This window comes from Cloeon dipterum, chromosome 1 (genome assembly GCF_949628265.1).
Source record: "Cloeon dipterum chromosome 1, ieCloDipt1.1, whole genome shotgun sequence".
Classification (NCBI taxonomy): Eukaryota; Metazoa; Arthropoda; class Insecta; order Ephemeroptera; family Baetidae; genus Cloeon; species Cloeon dipterum.
In genome coordinates, this window is record NC_088786.1 from 17,877,383 (window position 1) to 17,900,653 (window position 23,271).

A 23,271-nucleotide genomic window follows, 5' to 3' on the forward strand; every position below is an offset into this window, starting at 1 on the left:
AATGCACAATAATTACGCGCCCGATGCAATGCTGTCGACTATACGATTATTTATTCAAATGCAGGAGCCAGATCGCTGGGGAGACTTGCTTGCAGAGGCATTGAGCCGCATATTGCGTCTGTGCAAACATAAGATAGAGGCGAAGCTGCGCTCACACCTAGCATGATGCATATAAATAAATGATGCAGCGGCACAAAAGCAAATTTGTGCATAGTCGTGCACTTTACTCTGCAAACGAGCCAGCTGGCTGCCTCTAATCCAATTTCCATTATGCAAGCTTTAATTTTATGCCTTGCTTTGATTAACTTTTCAACCGGGACAGTTATGTATTTTAATTTAATTAGCTTTTGCTTATCTTGAGTTGGGTATAGTTCTGTTAATCCGTTCTGAGTGAGTATTGTACTCGCATGAATTATACTCCAGGCAACGTTCTGCACCAAACATGATTGGCTTTCAATTTGTAGAAATGTCTATGAACATTTCATTATTGTATGGGCTTTCCTGTCAGTGAAATTTAATCAAAAACAAAAGATCACACAAACTTGTGATTGCGCAAGAACATTTTGATTGCTGAGTTAATCTTAATGAATTTTCCTGATAAGATATACTAAAAATAATATTTCTTCTAGAATATTTAAGTTTTATCCAAGCCGTTGGCTCGCATTGCGTGCACTAAACTTTCAATGTTAGAATCCAAAATCCAATAATGTTTGGAGGTTTTTGAAGTGCTGCTGAAAGATCTGACATTTCCTATTAGCAAATGTTACTATTCACTTGATACAATTCAAACAATTATTTTTTGACAGTGCAATAAAAAAACTAGTTGTAAAACATTGTTCTAACAATTTAGGAATAGGATCAAAGCGATGTTGCGCTTCATTTTATTATTTATGAAATTTTATATACAGTTTCTATAAAATTTCTCATGATGTTGTAATACAAAATGAAAGACATATAAGATATTGCGGTCGACTTCTAGCACAGCCTCACTTTAAATTCTAGGCACTTGACATAATTTCCGATTCACAACAAGAATATTGTAGAATAATTCTCGATTGCGCTGAGACGAGTCACAACTGTGCAAGCAAAAGTTTGACTGGCGTGCCTCTTTTGAAAAATTCAATACCTGCTGCAGCGAGTTTTCATAACAAGAACAAAAGACCTTTGAGGTTAACGAGCAAACCAGCGTAACCCGCTCCGAATGCAATTTCCAGCGAGTACAAAGTCACAGCAGCCAGCGAAACCATAATTTAGTGGAGTGAATTTGCAGCACCCGCGGCCGGCTTGCCGGCACTTTGTTTGCACTGGCTGCTCTGCATTAATAACGCGGGCATGCGGAACCAGAGACCTAACAGGGCCTTACGTATGCACGCGAATTAAAACAAAGTGCCGCTGTGCACATTCTTGTCCGCCCGGCCGCCAGCCGCGTGTCCCGCTCACAGCGCGCGCTCCATCTGCATAAATGAAAATGCAGCCTTCGAAATGCCGCATGCAAATTTTCCTTTGATCCTAGCAATCCGCTTTCCGACACACACACACACGCGCGCGCTCGGTGATGCAAATGGAAAAATGTGCTCGCTCCGATTTAGCTCTCTAGCGTCTCGCTGCTGCTGACGAGAGTGTGCGCGCGGATAAACGCTTCTGGCAACAATAAATTAGCACGTGCAATGGAAAAGAATGTTACCGTGCAACGCTGATGGAGTTCTGCAGAACAATAAATCGCGGCATGGATGCGATTGCTTCAGAATTATATTCAAGGAGAGGCCTGATTCATCATTACATTCCACGCAACTCAATCCATCTCTAACGAGGAAGGTGCCCATTTTAATGCTGGAATATTATAAATGATTCTTTTAGATTTTCACAAAGCATTAAACTCCAGTTTTAAAAACAGTGAATTTTAACAACAAAAAAACTGTTACTTTTTCCAACTGGGAAGGTCTTTGAAAGCAGGAAAATAATTTTGCATCGTTCATTTCAAAGTTTAATGCGCTTATGTTGCTATTCAATCCTGACACTGTGATTCTTCATTTAAATAATCTCTTAAAGTGCCGAAAAAAATTAGTCGAGCCAATTGGCGAAGAAAGGTAATCAATTGTTTACTTTTTAATGTTTTTAATTAAAGTAGCTTTCGTATTAACTTTTTTTAAGTGCCAATCGATTGCTGAGGGTCAAATTAAGTTAGCCAACCTAATTACTCCATTTTACACGACGTGCTGAAAATCGGGTCAAACGTATAAACCGTTACTTTAGCGGTTTTTGGTTTGAACCGAGCAAAAAGTGCCACAAGAACTCTGGAAACCAATTAGAGAACGAGTGGTTCCCTTATTGGTTATTTGACACTGCGCTGGCAATGACAGCGACAGCCAACGCAAGCGACAAGGTAGCAGCAGCCACCTTGGTCCCTTGAATCTTTTGCGCTAGCTGACGCTACGTCAAAAAGCCAATCAGAGAACCTGCGCTTCTCTGATTAGTCATCGGCGTTCTTGTGGAAATTGTTACTAGGTTAACACCAACAATCGCTGAAGTAACGGAATTCACGTTTCCACCGATTTTCGACTCGTCGCGCCGATTTTTCGACCTAGTGATTTGGCTACCTTTTCTAATTCAATCCTCAGGAGCCGATTAACACAGTCAAAAACATTATTCCAGAGTTTCTTTAACGTTTCTAAAATTTATGAACTAATTTTTGGCCTAAACCACCCCAAAAGAAATCATTTTGAGTGCACAACTTAGAGCAGCAGAATTTAGTTCCTTAAAATCGCACGTATACAGTGACGCCATCTGTTGGTGGCTTCAAACACGCAAATTGTGAAACAATTTTTGGTTAAAAAAAGTCTTCGCTGTACATTCATTGACGGTAAATTTTGTCATTTCTGGTCGCTTCAATAGCCGACCAATCAGAACTCCAGCTGAAAACGCAGCTCTGCATTGTGACATGTGTGTGTTATTTTGCAAATCGCGACCGTCAGGAAAGCAGACTTCAAAACACACACGTTCAAAGGACTTTGCCGCTTTCGATTCACCGACCGTTGCATAATAGTTTGACGCCGCGTGCATTGTGTCCGCAGGTTGCTTTTGCAGCTATCGAACGTGTCGCAACACACAAACACACACTTGACGGCGAGGGCAGGTGCGACTGGTCACGCGACTTGTTTGTGTAGGCAACCCGCGCCGTGCATGTGACGAGCGGGTTGCATAATCGGCTCGAAACAGGTGCACCGTGCAATGCAGCTGCTCTTGATTTTGTTGCGTCCGCATTTGCGCTAAATGACATTCACAGCCGTTGAATTGTACCTCCTGGAATGTTTCAATTCAATTATTCCTAGCACGTTATTTTTGTTTGACTTTGTCTAGAAACAAGGAAAGGAAATGCGTTCTGTTGGTGTGCCATTTAGAAAGAAACCGAAAGAAACTAAATCTGTATTTATCATTTTATTTTTTTCAAGAAGGAAAGATTCTTATTACGTAGCAGACAAATATCTAGACTAGGAATAAATATATTTACATTGTATAAAATGGTTTAAAAAATTATGATTTCGGCATTTTGGCCAGAACCATTTTATTTTTTACAATTTTATTGCTCTGGTAAGAGTTCAATTTCCAGCATGCACAAAAAGACCCAAAAATTATTGAACATAATCAAAAAATCCCTATGTCCTTTTGAACAAATTTGCAATTTATCCAATGAAAAATTGAGAAAATATATGCCCCACCTAACTGCCCAGATAAGGCACTGTGAGAGTTGCAAAAAGCTATTGTTAGATTTAGTGTCCCAAAAAATTAAATTTAGTTTTGCTATGCTCAAAATTTGCAAATTCAAATAACCCTTAGACAACGCTACACCATATAAATGCTGGTTGAAACACGGGAATGTTCACGGAAGCGCAAACATTTCGCCACCCTCTCGTCGCAGGAAGAGGGTCTGTCGCACTCGTTACGCGGGGCCTGCAATACACACTGTGAACACGTGAAGTACTTACTACAGGTAGAATGTGTCTGTGGCAGCCAGCGGCAGTTCGTCAGAGCCGTTTTTGTTGCACCGAGAGTCCCCTTCCCTGCCGTGCGTGGCAGCTCTCTCTCTCTCTCTCTGCTTCGCTCGTATGGTGATAGGAGCGGTGCATTATTCGAGTGCCTTTGACCCCGTGTCCACGTTCCCAGACTTACGTCACACATTGCTATATAGTGCGAGAGTAAGCCACTTTGTTGCCTTCGCACATACCGACCACATAACAAATTTCTTGTTTTACTATGTGTGCATACACAACTCGTATTATTTCCCACTCCGGTCGAGACTGCTGCTTTTTTATGAAATTTTTAATATATTTAAGTCCAGGTAATCCACATCATTCAGACGAATTTTCTGAACCTCCAATAGTCCCGAACTTTGAACCATTTTAACCTCATGCTGACACTTCAAGTGGCGCAATTTTCCAGCACTCACGGGAGCTGTTCGTTATGATATCCACATTTTCGATTTAGCCGGTGGCGAGATGGTTGTGTGTCAGTTTTGCGCGTCTGTAGTAATTAATTCTGCTAAGACTTTGGTGTGCGTTGGTGTCCGCAGAGCCCGTCTCCACCGCAGTACGTGTTTTGGTATCACAACGACCGAATGATCAACTACGACACCGCGAGGGGCGGCATCTCCGTGGAGACAGAGCCAGGACCCAAGACGCACAGCCGCCTCATAATACGTGACGCCCACGACACCGACTCCGGCAACTACACCTGCAGCGCTTCCAACACGGAGCCAGCATCCATTTATGTTTTCGTCTCTGAAGGTAAGCCATTACACATTTCTGTCTGCTCCACTTATGGTTCGTCGACACGCTGCACCAAGCAGAGGGGTGGATGGGGCTCTTTCCGAGGGTGGATTTAATTTTGGATGCAGCTGCCAGTCATGACAGAGTCAGGAAATTGTATTAAAAAGCGGCTTGAAAGAATTGTATTTTCAATTCTAAAATTTCTTACAATTAGAGATACAGCTCCAGCTGATTTTCTAAAAAAAAACTTGATTCTGAGCGAAGAACAATCCGCAATGATTTTTATAAGTTCCCCCCCCCCTCCAAAAAAAAAGATGAATATTCTCAAATTTTGGATGTATGAAACCGATTGTAGACTATTTTTGTATGTCTCTAATTCCATTAAATATCTGAATTATTGCTAGTTGCGCAGCAAAACATTAACACGTTATGACCTATAAAAAGAGGAAACCCAAAGTGCTGGATGAAATAGTTAATGTCCGTTTATTTAGTTAAAACCAGAAACGGATGGAGTCATTTCACCAACTAAATTGTACAGCAACGGTGCGGTTGTTTGCGTTTGAGCATTCAGGCGGGGCAAAAATGCGCGCGGACTGAATAATGGAAAGGCACCATAAATTAAGAGTGCAGTGTCAGTGGGCAGCAAACAAGCTAAATAATTCAGTCAGAGCCGCTTGCAGTGTCCGAGGCAGCGCGGCGTGACAGCGAAAACTCCATCTGTTTTTGTGTATTAAGCAGTCGCGGGATAAATAAACGCGGCTCGTCCGACGTGTGTGCCGCCGCCGGCTGCCGTATAATTCGGCCCGCATTATGCAAACTTGCATGACCTTTCGGCTCACATGTGCTCGCCTACATGACGCGATTTATCGACGAGCGAGAGAGGCTGTCGAGTCGTGGCGGAAGGCACTATTTGCGCTGTCGGCCGACGAGCGTAATTTTCAACTGGCGAGAGCTCGCTAATAATTGTCGAGCTAGTTTTGAAACGAACGAGCTCGTTTGAAGCGCATTTGACATTTTATACAGCCAAACGCGAATACTGATTTGCGTACTACATACATAAATTTCTATGCTTTATATACTGGAGTGGTACCCTTTTGAAGAATCATCTAGAAATACTAAAATTAAAATTAAAGTATCTTATTGTTAGCTCTTACGAAATTCAAATTCAATAAGTAATTATTAATTGATTTTGAAATGACTCTACTCCCATAATATTTATGGATTTCATATGTGACAAAATAGCAGCTCTGATCTGAAATGACGTGTCAAAGTCAAAACAATTTTATCACAATCGAACAATAAAAACCCATTTAAGTGATTTCATAGAGTGTGAAAAATACTATCTAAAAATTTCAGACCTTCACAAACAGCAAACATTCGCCATGTATTATCGCAGCGTGCTCGTGCCAGCAAGAAGGCATATCTCGTGCACCAAATCATAAATGCATGGCGTTTAGCGCTTGTAATAGTTTGTACATATGTACATTTGAACCGTGGCGGAAGCACTCGCGCAAATTAAAATGGCCCGCTGCGACTATAGTAACAGATTTTTACATCGCTTTTCAGCGAGCCGGTGGCAGCTGTTGATTAATTTTATGAGCGCTCAGTGACTCGTGCGCGCTTAATGAATATTAATCCGTACCAAGAAATATATAATATAATAAAATTGCCCTAGCTACACGAAGGAACGATTAACACCGGTTCAATGAGACCGACTTGAGCTTGATCATCAGAGAAGGCTGCAAATTGTAGTTCATTTAGATGTTTAAAATTGAAAAGGAGAAAAATATAAAAAATCATTCTATAACTGTCTAAAATATTAATTGAAAAATGGAAAAAGCTTATATTTTTCCACGTTGCCGCTTAAATTTCCGAGTAAATCGACTCCAAAGATCTCGAGTTAATCAAGCGGATGAGCTCTGTCGCCCCATTGAAAATCAGGATTTATTTCGCCAATTGGAAATTTGCTCATAATACACCCTTGGATCGATCGCGAAGACCGTTCAAATTTTCGATACTTTGGAAAAATCTGAAATTTAACTGTTGTACCAAGTTCTTATTTATTTGATTATTGCACAATGTAGAGAAAATACTCAAACTAACAATATTATGGTCAACTGCCAATTTTAGGCAATAATTCATATGTATTGATTTCGGTTCTTGCTCTGTATCAATCGACATTGATCAATAAAGAAAAATCTTTGCCTGGTCTAAAGCTACTCTTTTTGAAATACTATTTTCTGGGAGCCATAGTGAAATGTAATTCCGGGAAATTTATGAAATGAAAAATTTTGGTACTCCATGGCATTGACAAGTCTTTGATGTCCACTGTTTTTGAGCACGCGAGACCAGAGGGCACCAATATCCAACAACAATTCCGTGCAAACTATCGATTCGGCCTCGAATTTGGGCGTCGGCAGTGCGACCTTTGTAGCTCGTGCGGCCGCCAATTTGAAATAATAACAGAGGAGGGAATATTCATCGGTTTGCCTAGCTGTTTAATCGTGGGCAGGCATACATACTTGGCCGACGACAATGAAATTGAGCGCGTGCTAATTAATGCAGCACCGTTGGGCAGTTTTATCAATAAAGCCGCCCTGCGAGCAATAGACTAGATATAAAGGATTACACGCGGCATATGAAGCGAAACCTTTCAGAACGTTCCAATTTAATCCAGCAAACGCGCACTCGTCGGTCGATTATTTGACCGGTTCGCTTCCACGGCATCGCCGTGATATTGCACGTTATTTTCCCTCCTAGGGCAAAGCTCATTAATACTTGAACATTTTAGAACTCACGGGATTATTTGCGAAAGATGAGAACATACGCGCATTACAAGAGTATATTTACGGCTCTGACATAATTCTCAGAATCACGCATACAGCAATAATTTTTATGATATGCGGTTTCGCATCCGATATTGCGTAGTTTTGAATTTCCACGAATGATCATTGTTTATTTCACTTCTATTGGAGTCGTCATGGAAATTAATTTTTTAAGTTTATATATGCATATGCGCTAGTAGAATTGATGTTAAAATTCCATTTTTTCGCAAAGGGAATTGGGGAATATTACTCTAAGCCGGACAGTTAATTTTTAAAGGGGTTTTAGGAAATAGTAAATCTCGCGTCAAGATATGAAAAGTAAGAAGATTTGTGTTAGTGTCTCTCGTTTACAATGAGCTTTTCAAAGTTTATTTCAATTTCCTGGCCGTACATAATCTTGGGACAATATCTTACTCTATCTTGAGTAGGGATGTGAGTTTAAATTTTCATCAAAATTGAAGATGTGTGAATAATTTCAAAATGTGACCAACAGTGGTCACCATTTGCATTGTCCCCTTTTAGTGATCAAAACCACCAATAGATTGCACAACTTACGATTTAAATATTGTACTTACATTGCATCGACATTACAGACTTAATTCTGCAACTGTACATCCTATTTATTTATAAATATTTTAACACAGACAATTGCTTTGTTATATTTTTGTTGTGTTCTGGATGTGGTTGCATGGGGCACAGTTGCCCTGCTGATCCACAATAAAATCATTTTTTAATCTAAAACTATTTTTGTTCATTTAAGCACATTGAAATAAATCATTTTAAGTACAGAATGCACATCAGAAGGTTTAATCCTAAATCTAAGTAGATTTAGTATTTAGTAAGTGCATTAAATAACGTAAGTTTACTGTGGTGCCATATTTTGGCAGTTTTGAACACAGGGCTTTCAAACAAAATTTATTCACGTTTTTTTAGATATTCCCGTCTGCAGACTTACGCATTTTATTTATTCATATCTAATCAAGTCTACATTGTGTTTCTGAAATTGATCCTTATATAATTCTAGTAAATTTAAACCAAAAAATTGAAACAAAGAATGACCATTTCTCTATTCAAAATAAATTTCCAACGGAAATTTATCTAGTCCAATACCGAAACTTATCTCATCGTGCCCATATTATATCAACTATGAGCCATTAACGTCCGTCTCTCATTCTCTCCTTTTCCCTTTTTATTATTTGCACTTTATCCACGCTCCAATAAACTGGTGTGTGAGAGCTATGGCGGCGACGCTGCGATGACCTCGTTCCGCGCAAGCCATCGTCAAAAGAACAAATGCAGCTGGGCAAATTTGTCGTGCCGGCATATAGAGGAGGGAAAAATCTGCGAGCTTAATTAAAATAGAAGTCGTGCAGAAGGAAATAAAACGCCCGGCATGAGGGCTAGTGTAGCAATCTCAGTGAGCTGAAAGTAGCATGCTTCGACGCCCATCTGAGGCAGTAAAATAAAGGCAGAGATTGTTCCAGCCGGGAAAACGCGGTTAATAATGATTAAAACGCATTCTCATGCAGCTGCACATCGCTTTTTCGTTGTGCTGAGAATAATGTGCAAATGCAATTACTGCCTCGATCGAAAAGAGATATTGCTCGTCCGCTGCAGGCATTGCGATAATGGATACTTTCGTTCGCATCAATTTTCTTTATTCCGACGACCACGCGATGATATCAAATCCGGTTGTTTTGCACAATGACTTTTTTTAATTTCACTGTGGAAAATCGTTTTGCTTGATTGCAAGATAAAAATGCATACATGGAAAAATTTTAATATCTTTGAATTCTTTGTTTTTTTAAATGTGCAAGGTGTGCAAGTAATGACAACGCGAATTGCACAAGCAAACAAAATACTTATAAATCCAAAATATTCAGTCATGTTCCAACGGTTAACTCTTTGAAATCGATTAATTGGAAAAAAAACAAGCAAAATAAATAAAATGTTGAACTCATATTTCCGTCAAATTTGATTTCGCCCCTTTTATCATGATGGTCTTGAATATTGTAAAATAACGATACAACATTACTTTTTAAATTAAATGGGCATCAATGTATTCTACAAGAATTCATCCAAACCGGAAAAATCGAGAGCATATAGTATGATTTAGATCAGTGCAAAACAAATAGCAATCCAGTTTTTTTTTCATTCAGCGGGCAAACAAACATTTGTCTTCATGTTGTGGGCACTATGCGCTCTCTTCTTTCCCACGGAACAGCGTCAGTTGCTGCGAAAAGCGTGCGCAACGCGATATGAAAATCAATCTTCCACATTTCGCCACAAATAAACAAATACAACGAGAGCAAAAAAGGCAATCAATTGAATCAAAATAAAAGAAACTGGGTTTCGATTTGCCCAGTTCCCGGAACGTAGGTGGATGACCTTTGGCACGCACGCGGGTTTGCTTGTTTTTGTGCCTCGCGAACTCTCGCAGAGATGCAGTATCTGGTACAAATGGACGGAGAGCATAAACGTCATGATTTAGTGTTTTCAGACAGAGAGAGAAATAGTTGGATGCCGAATATAAAAGAGAAGAAAAAGCGGCAGTTTGTATGACAATTGAAGCAAAAGTTCCTGTGGATATAAAAGAAGGCCGTAAAAAAGCAGCAGGGACCTTATCCGCTTTATTCGCCACTTTCCCTGCGCGCCTCCCTTTGTCCCTCTGCAGGCCGGAATCGGCAGCTGTAAATAAGTGAAAAGCAGCGTGCCACTGTTTTCTGCTTTTAATACGGACACTCGCAAAGTCGTCTGGCCGAATGATGCGAGCAGGAGATTGTTGTTTCGCGCAGCGAGTGTCGTAAAAATTACATCTCAATAGATCTATCCCACTGGGAGGCAACGGCTGCAACGGAAGTGCCCAACGCATACACACATTCCAACCCAACTTGAATTTATCCTTCCAACGAGTAGCCGTACATTCCAAAGACACAATTTGCTCAGAGTAACATCCGTAATTCCATCGAACTGTCGAAACAATGAAAAACTCATTAAATAGTTGATAATTATGACTTTTGATTAAAACGATCCAATAACAGCCAAGAAATAGTTAATTACCGTATGAGATCCGATTTTTTTTTCTTTTTCTGGGCGATGACATAAAAATATGCTCAGCAGTAGATAAGTATATTTCATTACATTTGACTTTCAAAAGTCTCTTAACTTATTTTCCCTTAACAATCGCTGTAAAATTGAATCAAAAAGATATTAAGTTGTCATTCATTGAAGATCAATTTGTTAAAATAGTATTTCACAGAATTGCCTTATGAGTTAGCCACAACTCAAGTTTGTTATGCCGAGTGCAAATTAGTATTCATTTTTGCAAAGTGGTTTTTCCTTTACGTTCGCCGCAATTCACGTTTGAGTAGCGACAAAATAATCATGCAAAATGAATATTAACCGCTTTCCCGGTGCGCAATAAAGAATCGGTCGAATGTATTCCATTCGCCTCGTCGCTTCTGCGGCACAAAGGCGTGCATGTTTTAATAAATTAGTGCTAAAGCCAGTACAATTTATGGCCGAGTACGCCAAGTTTTTTGATGGTTTTCTGTCTCTCTTGCTTCTTTATGGCGGCGTATTCTGTTTTGCGGCTGTTTCAAGAAGTGCTTTTAACTGACACACTGCACCCAGCACAGCATATTTATAAAACACACGCTGCTGCTGTGAGACGCGTCGCGAAATAAGATAGTGACGGTGCCGCTGAAACGGCGTTTCCAGATCCCCAAAACGTTGCTCTATCCAGCGATGGGGGTTGCGTACTTTAAGCAACACCAAATATGGAAGACCGTGAGTACAAGATTATTTTCACACGAAGAGTTAATATTTCGAGTGACGTAAAATACAAAATGAACAAGTTAATTGACCTGTTCAATTTAAAACATCCTTATAATTCTAATCAAGCTGAAAGGAAGATCTAAAAAGATGGTTTCCCGGCGGGCTTTGCGACACGTGATATACCTTCTTTTTTAAATTCCCAGGTAACCACGTCCCTGTTTCAAAATTCCCGAGTATTTTGCTCCCTTCGAATGGTCGCTGTTCACTAGTGGACGGATTTTCCGACAGTTTTTTTAAGTCAAGCATTTTTTCCAACAACTGTTATTAACTCTAGGCAATAATTTATTGTAGTTTTAAGCGAAAACTAAGTTATTGACAGTGATTGCAGCTGGCAAAATAAATAAAATGCTGATCGAGCGTTTGAAGAAACCGATTTCTATCCAAATCAATTATTAAAGATAATGTTTTTCCTAAAACACCCTTTCAAAAATAATTTACAATTTAATTAAAAACTCGATTATTTTTGCTCTTCCCTGAGCATCACCGACTTTACCCTTGAAGTATTATGAGCTTGCCATCTTTTTTAGTTTATCATATACAGTATTATACAGACATCGCGTTGTTTTCATAGCGTAAAGTACGTGACCCTACGTATTGTGCACCATATAAAAGCTTCGCCGGTTTCTTGTTTGGCTCGCTGGCGCGAGGATGAAACGACACGCGGCCTGCTCCTGAGGCTCTTAAAATTTTATTTTCGCCTTAAAACGTTAGCCCAGCAGTGTTGGGCGAACGAGCCCGGCGGCGCAGCACGCTTAAATCCAGCCATTTGTATGACAATAATAATGCGCTGCGGGGCACGCTGGAGGAAACGACTCGAGCACGCCGTTGGTTATAATTGCGCGTGGCGGCCGCTTTTATTTAGTCGCACAGATCGAATGCTCTGTGTGAAAAGGGGTTCCAGCTCGAGTCCTGAGAATGGGGGCTTCAAAAGTTGTGCCCAGTATTGTGAACTGTTCAGAATGAAATCGGAAATGAATAAGTGGATCGGGTTTGTCAGAGAATGTGATTAAGGCCCCTCCAGGTTTTTAGTCCAAATGCAATATGCACTACAAAAGGGTAGTATTTTCATTCGTTGCTGTCAAGCATTGTCAAATGCACGCAGTGGATAATGATTTTCAGCTTTCACGGCGATGACCCAATGTTGGATTTTTGAACAAATAATTCTGTTTGGCAGTTCAATAACGAAAATTAATAGAAAATATTTCTAATGTCCGCAGGAGGTGTTTGATTTAAAAATGTCACATTTTTATCGCTCATCTACATGATTTTGACCTTCTTGTAGCGAGCCAATCGCGTCTCAATAACATAGTGAACGAATAACACAGGCACTCATGAGCCTGATTGAAGGAAGCTGACTGGGTCGAGAAAAGGACCAGCTCGTTTTACTGCCCCCACACAGGGGTCTTTTATTTGAAACGCTAGAAATACATTCCATGATATTCATTCACTCATGCCGCGGAAAGGTGCAAACCAGTAAGTAGAAGCGATTAGGACTACCCTCCCAAATTCGTAAATGGACTCGTCATTGCAATGAAGGAGAGTCACACTTATTGTTAGGCGCAAATCAGCACAAAATTCGATCTCCAAACTTCGCTCACATTGCAAGTGCACAGAAAGCATCCGTTCAACAATGCGATGAACAATCAAAAGATTTAGTGAACAATTTTTATAAGTGCGGTAAATCGTACATACCCATCTAGGAGCATTTCAGTTCAAGTTCAAACCGATTTGAACTACACCTAATTCACCAGTTGCGAAAGCCCCAATAGATGGCGCCAGCTGTTACTTTCGATTCTAAGGCACTTTCCGCTGCGATTTCAGACTAAATCCTCTTGCTGTGCATTCTTCACTTTAAATAATTTCTTTTGATATGTTAAAAACAACACTAAGACTAGCCAATCACCATAGAAACGTCTCAGCAAAGATATTTTAATTTGTAAATTCTTTTTCACGTTTCTGCGGCGGTTGGTTTTGGACCGATTTTTGGTTTTAAGCACATCAAAAGTATTAATTTAAGGTAAAGATTTCACAGCAGCAGAATAGATTCTTTACATCGTATGCCTTAAAATCGAAAGTAACATCTATCTATGTATTGGTGGCTTTAAACACTGTGAATTGCTAGTAAGTGATGTGGAACTGGCTTCGTTAACAAAGTCACACCATTACAATTAATATTTCACCCCTGCTTCAATTTTTCAATAACACAGCGACAAATGACAGCACCAACATTTTTCCTTTAATGGCGGAACTCGGTCCATGGGGGTGGTCATTAATTTTGATTGATTGTGCGTTGATTGAAAGTATCGGGGGTGAGTGTTGGTCGTCAGTTTCACTTTCGCCATAAGCCCTGGAGCAGCGCCCGCAGCAGGAATTGGGCCAGCAACAGCGCGAGCACATCTAATCGTGGGGGGCGGAGGCAGCGGCGTGGCGGTGCTCGTTCATGCACCGAACGTGTGATGCGCGTGCTAACAAGCTTGCTCTCCAGAGTCCCCAGAAGAGATTACGGTATTGGCCCGCGGCGTTCTAATCTCGCCAAACTTGGCCGTCGCTCTCAGCTTTTGGCTGCTGCAGCCACCACCACTACCGCCGCCGGGGCAAGTTGTTTTCATTATCATCCGAGTTAGGGGCGCCGACGTAATAATTTTTAATTGCGTTTTCGCCCCAGTTCCCAAACTCTAGTGTGCATACGTGGAGGCCAGCCCCGGCACTCTATAAGATGATTGATGACGACTAAATGGCGTTCTTCAGCGCAATTAAGTCGCGACCAAAACATCATCATTAACACACACACACACACATAACAGGCACGGAGCGGAAAATCGCAAGAAGATGATGCGGGCCGAGTCGTCTTGCTTTTGCAGAGCTTTTTGGCACAGCCTTGCAAATGGCTGTTAAAGCGTTGTGTGCAGGCGCGTGGGACGACAAAAACGGACGCGCCCCCTCGGTGCAAATTACATCAGCGGTGGAATGCCTCGCGGCAACTCCTTTCTCTCTCGTCTACCAGAGAAATGAATACATGTTTGAGCTAACAAATACATCAATTTCGTTGTTGGGGGGAGAAATAATACGCGATTCGTTTCACGTTTTCCTCATCATCTCGCAGGCTGCAAACAAAGCCGGTTAAATCCGAGTAGAAACTTTTGTACCTCTCTCTTCTCGCGCACGCCCGTCCTTTCTCTTTTTTCGTCCGATCCTCTTTGTTTTGCTCGAGATCCAGGGATTAATATTCAAAAGCTAATGTGTGCGGCAGGCTTGAAAATATTTTCATAAAAACACACACGTCGAGACGAATTGCGTCCGCCCGCTGGTGCGCCCCTAGCGGGCTTTGCGAGTTGCTCATCCGAGTGGCAAAATGCGATGAGGAAAACGAAGAAAAACAGACTGCCGGCTGCCTCGCTTTATTGTCTGCCGATGACGACGACGATGATGTTATAAGTTTTGTTCAGAAAAGCAAACACCGCTAGAATTTCTGTTAGCGAGGCCACTTTAATTTTACCGAAGGCGTGTGTGAAGCATAATTTGGTTCTCTTTATTAATAAAGTGAGCATCTAATCCAATGGAAATAAACAAACTACAACAGGTTTTTTGGGATGCCAGTTATTGTGTCTCCAATTATCAGAGAAAGTGCATTAAATTCTATCCGGAAAATCCTATTAAAAGTTAAATGAGTTCGCTGCAGACCTGCGGTTTATTGGAATCAAAACTATTTTAACTTTGGAAAGGTTACAACAAAATCCTCACCCCGTACGATGCTAGGGTTTGCAACGGCAGGCCATCGATATTGGAATTACCAAACGGCTGTGTGGGGCACCTGACGGTATCAAACGCAACAGTCAGATAATAGCTGAAGAGACAAATATGTGCACAGAAGTGACATAAGTAAAAGCCCTAATATAAAAATAAAAATCGCGTATCATCAAATACAAAACAAATTCATTAAAAAAAAGAAGAAGAATCTCACCATGTTTCCTTTGTTACAATTTCGCAGTTTGGTAGAAAATTGAGATATTCAAATAGTAATTTTTAGTTTGTGGTGCAATATACTTTTTAAAAACTTGATGTTTTTAATGAAATTTGGTTCAAAACGAAGGATATTTTCATAAAAGTGTCATTGCAACCGAAAAACGTGAAATTTTGGCTTAAAATAAACTGTCTCAGGACCCGTTTAAAATATTTTCCTCCGAAAACTGTTTAAAAATAATTGACTCAATAAAAAAGGCATAAATTTAATTTTCAAATGAACCCTTTTCCACCAAAAGACACAATAATTAGTTTCATCAGTTCATACAATTGGTTTTTCCGTATCCAAGCTTCATACTTAAGACTGCGCCTTCACAAAGCAATTATTACCAGAGCAGAAAATTAGAGCGCGTGGCTTTCGTCGCACAGAGAAGTGAAGCAAGTTGCGCGAACGGAGACGCAAGATAGTTGGTTAATTTAGCTCCAAGGCTCGCGACTTTTTTCCCTTCTCTCAATATCAGTGGAGCAGGGGAAGAAATCCAGAGATAGAGTGCTGCATCATCAGAATCATCTGGCAGATAATCCTGTAGCTTTTCCGCTTCATTTGTTGGTCGGCATTGATCGTGGGTCGGCGCGCACACAGACAGACAGAGGCATCTCACACGCATGTCAAATTCATAACGCGGATTTCTTCTTATCGCCAGTGCGCGTCGCACAGATGAAAATAAATTGCCGTTCGCCTCCTGTGAGCACACACCTTTAGCTCCGCTTATCGCGCACACATGCACACGCTCTCCGCCGTCGACGTCGCTGCACTTTTTGTCCCTTCCAGTCGGCGGCGTTTCTTGCCGCCGTGCAAACGCATTAATCACCCACGCGAGAACGGGAAATCAGAATGTTTTGCTTTGCTGATTTGATAATATTCAGTCTGCAAATATATTAACAATCGATTTGAAACTAATATTTTGAACGAATTATTTATTTTACACGATTATGCAACCGGCTCGACACCTGCGGCGAACGCGTTGCCTATCAAGCAATTGCGTATTTCTTTGAAATATCCCGACGCTTAAACTGTGGTGAAAAATTATTTTTTATAATTAGCATGAATAATAATAAAATTAACACGACAATATACAACAGACAAGTGACAAAATATAAAAAGAGGCGTTCTAAATTTATATTGGTGGCTTCAAATAAAGTTACAGCATATGGATCTAGTTCAAGAAATGGTAAGAAAACGTAATAGGAAAATTACGGTTAATAAAAATGCAGAAATTCGTCACAGTTGTGTTAAACTGTTTGGTCTTACCATTTAAAATGTGGAAGTGCTGTATAAAACACGTCTGTTTATGAAACAGTTCGTTTCAAGTACGGGTCACATTCCACGGGTGACCAAAAAATCATAACCTTTTTGGCACAAAAAGTTTCTTCTGAATGAATATTTTATAATTTTCTATGAAAAATAAAGAGTTTGTACTGAAATAATTTTAGATGCTATTTTCAACCATATCACACAATATTGTAATATTTTTAATTATTTATAGTTAAAGCATTGATTTATGTTTATATTCTGTATACATTGTTTGTTTATTGATGCCATCAAATAAATTGTGTGATTTTATTCTCGCTTCACGCAATTGACAATATCATTTGATTAATCCACTTTAACTCAATGAAATGTGAGCAGATTTACCCATGATTGCCTCTAGTCTAAAATGAATGAGAGTATGCTTGGTGCCGATATGCTAAACGGAATACCTAATAAATCATAAAAGCTAAAATAACAAGAGAAAATAATGTAGTTTGGAACTATAATAAATGAGTTTTTCTACCCTTTTGAATTCGAATGCATTTTACCCAAATGACATAATAATTTTTGGTCCGTTTGATTGCTTGAACAATACCTAACATCAAGATAATCATCATTTACTAGTCTTGCAAATTTATTTTTATATTTAAATATTTATTTTTGACATTTTTTTATTTCAGTTTGCTAGAAATTTTGGCTTCAAATCCAGCGAATCGGTAGTCGGTCAGCAAGGCTATGTGCACGAAGAAAACAAATTATGCCAGAGAGTCTATTTGTTCTAATTCTAACTGAACTGTAGCTTGCAACACAAGCTATAGACTATGTCGGTGAGCGACCTGGCCGTGCGGCCAAAAGCTGCTCTGCTCATTTCCATAGAACGCCGGGTAATGGTAAGGCAATTTGGGCGCCACGCCCCCCGCAGATCCGGCTGGCGAGCGGCAGCTACATTCATTCAAAGCACACCGCCAAGTGTGTGTTGTACAGGCCCATTTCCAAATGTCGAGCCACTGCCGCGTGTACATGCGCTCACGTGACTACGTATTCGCACAAACCGACCCATAAAACCGGAATGTATGCACCGAATCCTTCGACTACTGGCACATCAGCTTCTACCCAGTTTCCCCTAGAGCCCTGAGCTGCGTGCCCTAATTTTGCTATTTATTTTAATCCTCAAATTTTGGTGTGTTTCACTTCCATTTTATAGTGTTTGATAAGAGATAAAGATTAGCCGAAGAAATAATTCACGTTACCTATGGTTTGCTAGATCCACGCCTCCGTAATTTAAGAGTAAAAAAAAATCAACTACATTTAAGTTATCGAAAAGAGGTCGGGTATAAATAAACAGTTACATTTTTGGAATCTGCTCAGTGAGAACTATCGAATAATGTGTGATTCAATCATGATTTTTCCAAACTTTTCCCACAGAAAGAAGTTCTGGGATATGTAACAACTCTTAGAATAATTTTATTTTTTTCTGAAAAATCCGGTTTTTTTGGCTATTTAAATTTTCTTAAGGTTGCATAGCTTGCTGAATGATAAACACGAGTCAATTTTTAAAACGGCTCTACCGGAAAATATGAGAGAGGATAGTTATATTTTTACTATGTAAGTCTGATACCAATTGAAAATTACATTAACTTTTCGAATTTGCCAAAAATTTTGCTCTAGCACTTATAGCTGCTGAGTTATAAAGCCAAAGTCATACCCTTAGAGTAGCATATTCTGCTGGACATTATTATTACCCAATAAATAAAACATAAGTTTGGAAGTGCACTACCTGCACTACTATACCAAGACCGCACTGCAATAAGTATACATTCCGACAAGACAGCGTCTTGGTCTGAAAAAAATCGCAGCTACATGCACCAGGGTTGAATTGATTGTAAGGCTGGGCAGCCAAATTTATTCATCCACCGTATATTCTTCTGTTTTAGGCCTCTAGTTTGGTTTGGTGACAGAAATTAATATCATTTAATATGATATTTATTAATTCAAATTCGCCTCCAAAGTTCAAGGTGGCTGAGGGCTCTAATGGTCTTGACATGTAATGTGCTCACATGCATAAACGTGCAGGGACATTTATAGCTTTTCGAGAGAGAGCATTGGCACAGCCGCTATTAACGGGGCCAGAGTGATTTCTCAAGTGCTGGTTTTTTTACGTGGAGAATGCACCGCGAAAATGTTTTCCTGCCACTGCTCCTGGTGGTGAGCGGGCCGTCGCATTAATTTTGCCCGTCAAATGGGCAAATAAATCTGTTTGTGGCGCGAAGGGCGGTAATACTTTCTTCTCCGCCGCGCGCCGTGTATGCACGTTCGCGCTAAGAGGTGCTGCTGATTTATGGCATTTTTGTGGCCCAAAGTGGTTCGCCATCGTGCTGCCTAATGAGCCACTATGCTCCTCTCGCGGCCGTTTTCATTTATTTAATTTTGCTGCACTCGCTGCACTTGATAAAAAGCGATGAGCGGTTTTATAAACAACTCGTTAGGCAGATCGGCAATTGCACGGTTTAATGGAGTTTGTCGCGTTGGAAATCAATCGAGCGCGAACGTGATGAGCGTGTCCGTTTATTTTTCTGGCGTAATTACAGCATCAATCGCCGGCTAATTACGACGCTAATTAGAGCTGCAATTAATCGGCTGATTAATCGGGCGTCAACGTGCAGAGCGGAATGTGCATAAATAAATGCAACGCTGCTGAATGAAGATAAATGCGCGTTAATTCGTTCGATTCAATTCAGAATTCGGCGCAATTAGTCTTGAATTGCTGCCGGCAATCAGCTTAACGACGGATCAATTTTCGCTTCACCAGGCGAAAAGTGAGTTTCGCCGAATGCGCAGCAGGTCGCTCTATGCGCTTGGATCCAATCGGTGAGCCGCCTGTGAAGTTCGCGTTTGAGCAGTCGGGCAGTATTAAAATGGGACTCTCTGTTACTGACAAATCATCCAATAACCAATACAGCAGAAGCCACTCTCGCGAAGAAGTGGAAAATGAGTTTTTTGTGCCAGCAGCTTGCCCGCGTGTGTGTTATTGTTATCGAAAAGAATAACAATAGACTCGCTCGCTCGTCTCACAGGCAGACACATCATTTCGAATATGTATTGATGCGTGCGCCGGATGCGAATTCGCCATCAGGCCCCCATCATCAGCAGACCGACGTTATTACGACTGCTGGCAAAAACAGTGCTCGCGAATTTCTCTTCGTGCGTGAAAGCGAGCAACAAAAGGCCACAAATTTGAATTGTGGTGCTTTTTAAAAAACGCTCTTCCTTCCGAATAATTTCGATCCCCGACAAAAGGGATAGTTTTTCTCTTTCATTTAGACTTAGTTATCTAAACATAAAAGATATCGATAATTCCATAGATCCAACTGCAAAAAATCTGTTAATCACTGCTCAAGAATGCACTGTTGCCGTGATTGATGACCTGCTTGTTGAATTTTCTTTTGTAACCTGTAACAATCTCAGTAGAAATGTCACCTTAATCTTCACAAGCCTTGAAATTAATGACGTCACAAAGTAGTAACTACTGCTCTAGCTCGTGTTTGCTAACGCGTTTATGAACCTCTGAAATTTCCATCTTGATAATGCCGATTGATTCCTGAGGCCGAATTAGGTTAGGCAGCCTAATCACTAAGGTTGAAAATTCGGCAAACACCGATGGTTTCATGATCTGCACCTAGCAAAAAGTGTCATATATAATGGCGGTGACTAATCAGAGAAGAGAGCGCTCAATGGCTTTTTGACGTAGTCCTGAGCTTGAGACAGCAGTGCCACAGCAACAGCCAGCACAAGCGACAAAAGGCTGACATGCCTTGTCATTTGACTCGCTAAGATATACATATTCTTATTTTTAACGTAAATCATGTTTACCACTTAAATTCAATTTCAGCAATATGTCCGTTTTGCAGGGTTGTAACTGTGATGATCACCTGATCATTTATTTTAAATAAATTTTAATCATATTCCTCTACGAACAAATTTTCTTGAAAATTGACCAACCTAATTTTACAGTTTCAGGAGACAAGCTGCCAGCTCTGCTGAGGAGGAAGACCAACTCTGGCGCCTCGACCGCGGACCTGGCGATGACAGCGCTGTCGCTGATGTGGTTACTCTTGTTTCCCAGTCTTGCATTGGCCGCAAGATAAGAGACTGACAGGCGAAGATTATAAAAGCCACTGCAGAGACTTTTCTATTTATAAATTAGGCAGTACGCGCAAACACTAAAACACAAATTCCACGGATTCACCTGCAGCTTCAAGCGGTGCGAAATCAAGCGCAGCAAAATCAGCAAACAAGGAAAACGTACCTCCATCGAAAATCACTCTTTTATACGCGCAACAAGTTTAAGATGAGCGGAAGAAATTTTAAAGAAGTGCAGCATTTTTCATTTCGACCAGGCAGCGTGAATGGACTGCTGAAATCTGAGATTGTGATTGATTTACGGTTGATAAGTGTACATACATACATATACTAGTAGGCGTATTTTCCATCGAGGACTCTAACTGTGTACAATACGGAAGGAAGAAAACACGTGCTCACCGAACGGAGACTAGCTGTTGGCCTGAAACGGGCGGATTGTTTTTTTTTTAATGTGTTATAACCGCGCCGCTGGCAGTGAAAATTCTCATCTCATAATGGTGCGAAACACTTAAGGACAAACTGTGGAACAATTTTCGCGGAAATTCGTTGAGGTTAATTAAATAGTCCTTAATTAAAAGAGGTAGTCGCATAGAAATCGGCCCCGTGTCCAATATTCGATCAAATACGAGCGTCGAAACTAACCGAATTTATGAAAGAAACACATTCGATATTTTCCAGATTGTGAAGCGCAAGGTCGCATTCCTGCCGGCTGCCTCTTTTAAAGACCATCTTTGTTACTCAATTATTGTATAGGGAGTTTAAAGAAAGATTCAAACTTCGAGAAAAAAATCACAAAAATATATGACAATTGAAATCAGGGTGTTGAAGAAAACAAGAAAATCATGGCTCATCAATCTTCACAATATTCAACGTGTGCGAGAGAAGTGCGTATCTGTGAAATATCACCTTTTCCAATTTAAAAAGCATACATCCTTGGATTTGATTGCGTGAGCGGCTGGAAATAATAGTACCATGGTGTGAGGAAAAACACGATTGCTTAATTTTTTCATGCAGGTGACAAGTGTAGCGTGCATATTCACGTATAAAAGTGCCAGCGATGCACTTGACAAGATAATTTTTTCTTGCAACTTTTCACTCAACACAGTGTTTTACTTCTCGTGAATGTGAGCTGAAATGGACAATCTCGATGTTTTGACAAAAAAAATCATCTGTACACCACACTCTGGAAAACATTTTGTGAAAAGCCTCAACTCTCGACTTAGAGCAGTTTCCTATTATTCATGCAGGATTGTTTACAACAATTGATTGTTTTTATTTTCTTTGTGAGAATGAGCATATTTTCATAGATCCTTTGTTTCTTACGAACTCTGCAGCAAATTCGATAAACTTTCACATTAAAATAATCAGCGAAACCAAAAATTTCGCTCTTTTTTTTTTTAAAAAAAATATCGTTCTTTGTTTGTGAATTTCAAGAATAAATAAAACATTTTAATTTCGTGTTGAGTGCTGAGGATTTTGGCTTTGAGGTGAAAATGGTAGAGAATATTTCCTCCTTTGCATGTTTCTGAGAATCCGATTGGAATTCACGTTGCGTGATTGCGAACAGAATGCGACTTGAAGAAAAACATCAGTCATCCGGCGAGAGAGTGGGAAAACCAACGAAAAGAGGATGAAGTGACGTGTGATAAAATCTGGCGAGTGAATACCGAACACGATGCTCTGTTTCAAATTTAGCTCGCGCTAAGAGAGAAGAAAGTTTATTCTCGAATAACTCTACATTTCATTATGTACGAGAGAAAAAGAGGAACATGAGGAAGAGATAAATCAAAGTTCGCTCTGCTCGCGAGTGCGGACGGAATAAATAGCAGAGAGCGCGTGTCGCGATGCTGGCAGAGCAGATTTACGCAATTTCAACCCTCTCTCGGTCGTCAGGCTCATCTCATTTATGCGCGCGAATGGCCCGAGAGGGATTTTTGGTGGTGCGTGTGAGATATGCGTGAGGAGCCAATTATTTTTGTGTCTGCGTACGAATGAAGAGATCGTGTCGTGTGTCTCTCTCAAAGCAAAATAGCATTCTGTATCGAAATAAGAGAAAGAGAAATTGCCCTCCACATCCATCGATTACTTACCCTCAAAATAACAAAAGTAAATGACATCTCCTTTAAATTATACAAAAAACGAATAAAAATTAAACAAAACCCTGTTTCGTTTCATTTCAAGCCCCTGTTCGGAAGTTGTTGATGCTGTCCCCTCTATAAATTTCCATTTTTGCCCTAACATTAATGTAAACAAGTCGAATTTGCATTGCCTCTTGTGACCCTGCAACGCACGCAAACTGTCTAACTCGCCGGCTAATCCACTTAATGCGCGCCATCTTCAGGGACAAAAACACAAACGCGCCCGAATGAGAGGCAAGTTTGGGCTCGAGGAGAAAAGTTGCATGCGTGTTGGTGCGAGAGAGCGAGAGGCTGCT

At 40.4% G+C, this 23,271-nt stretch overlaps 1 protein-coding gene across 2 annotated transcripts in view; it reads left to right on the top strand.

Annotated features, from left to right (window-relative positions):
• The window catches only part of LOC135947768 (neural cell adhesion molecule 1-like), a 106,509-nt gene extending 83,513 nt beyond the window's left edge, over positions 1-22,996 (top strand). For both annotated transcript variants that reach the window (XM_065496703.1, XM_065496704.1), the window contains exons 6-7: positions 4,568-4,781; positions 20,709-22,996. In XM_065496703.1, the coding sequence (XP_065352775.1) occupies positions 4,568-4,781; positions 20,709-20,842 (348 nt within the window). In that variant the 3' untranslated portion in view covers positions 20,843-22,996. The remainder of the gene's footprint in view (positions 1-4,567; positions 4,782-20,708) is intronic.
• Positions 22,997-23,271: the final 275 nt, after the last annotated feature.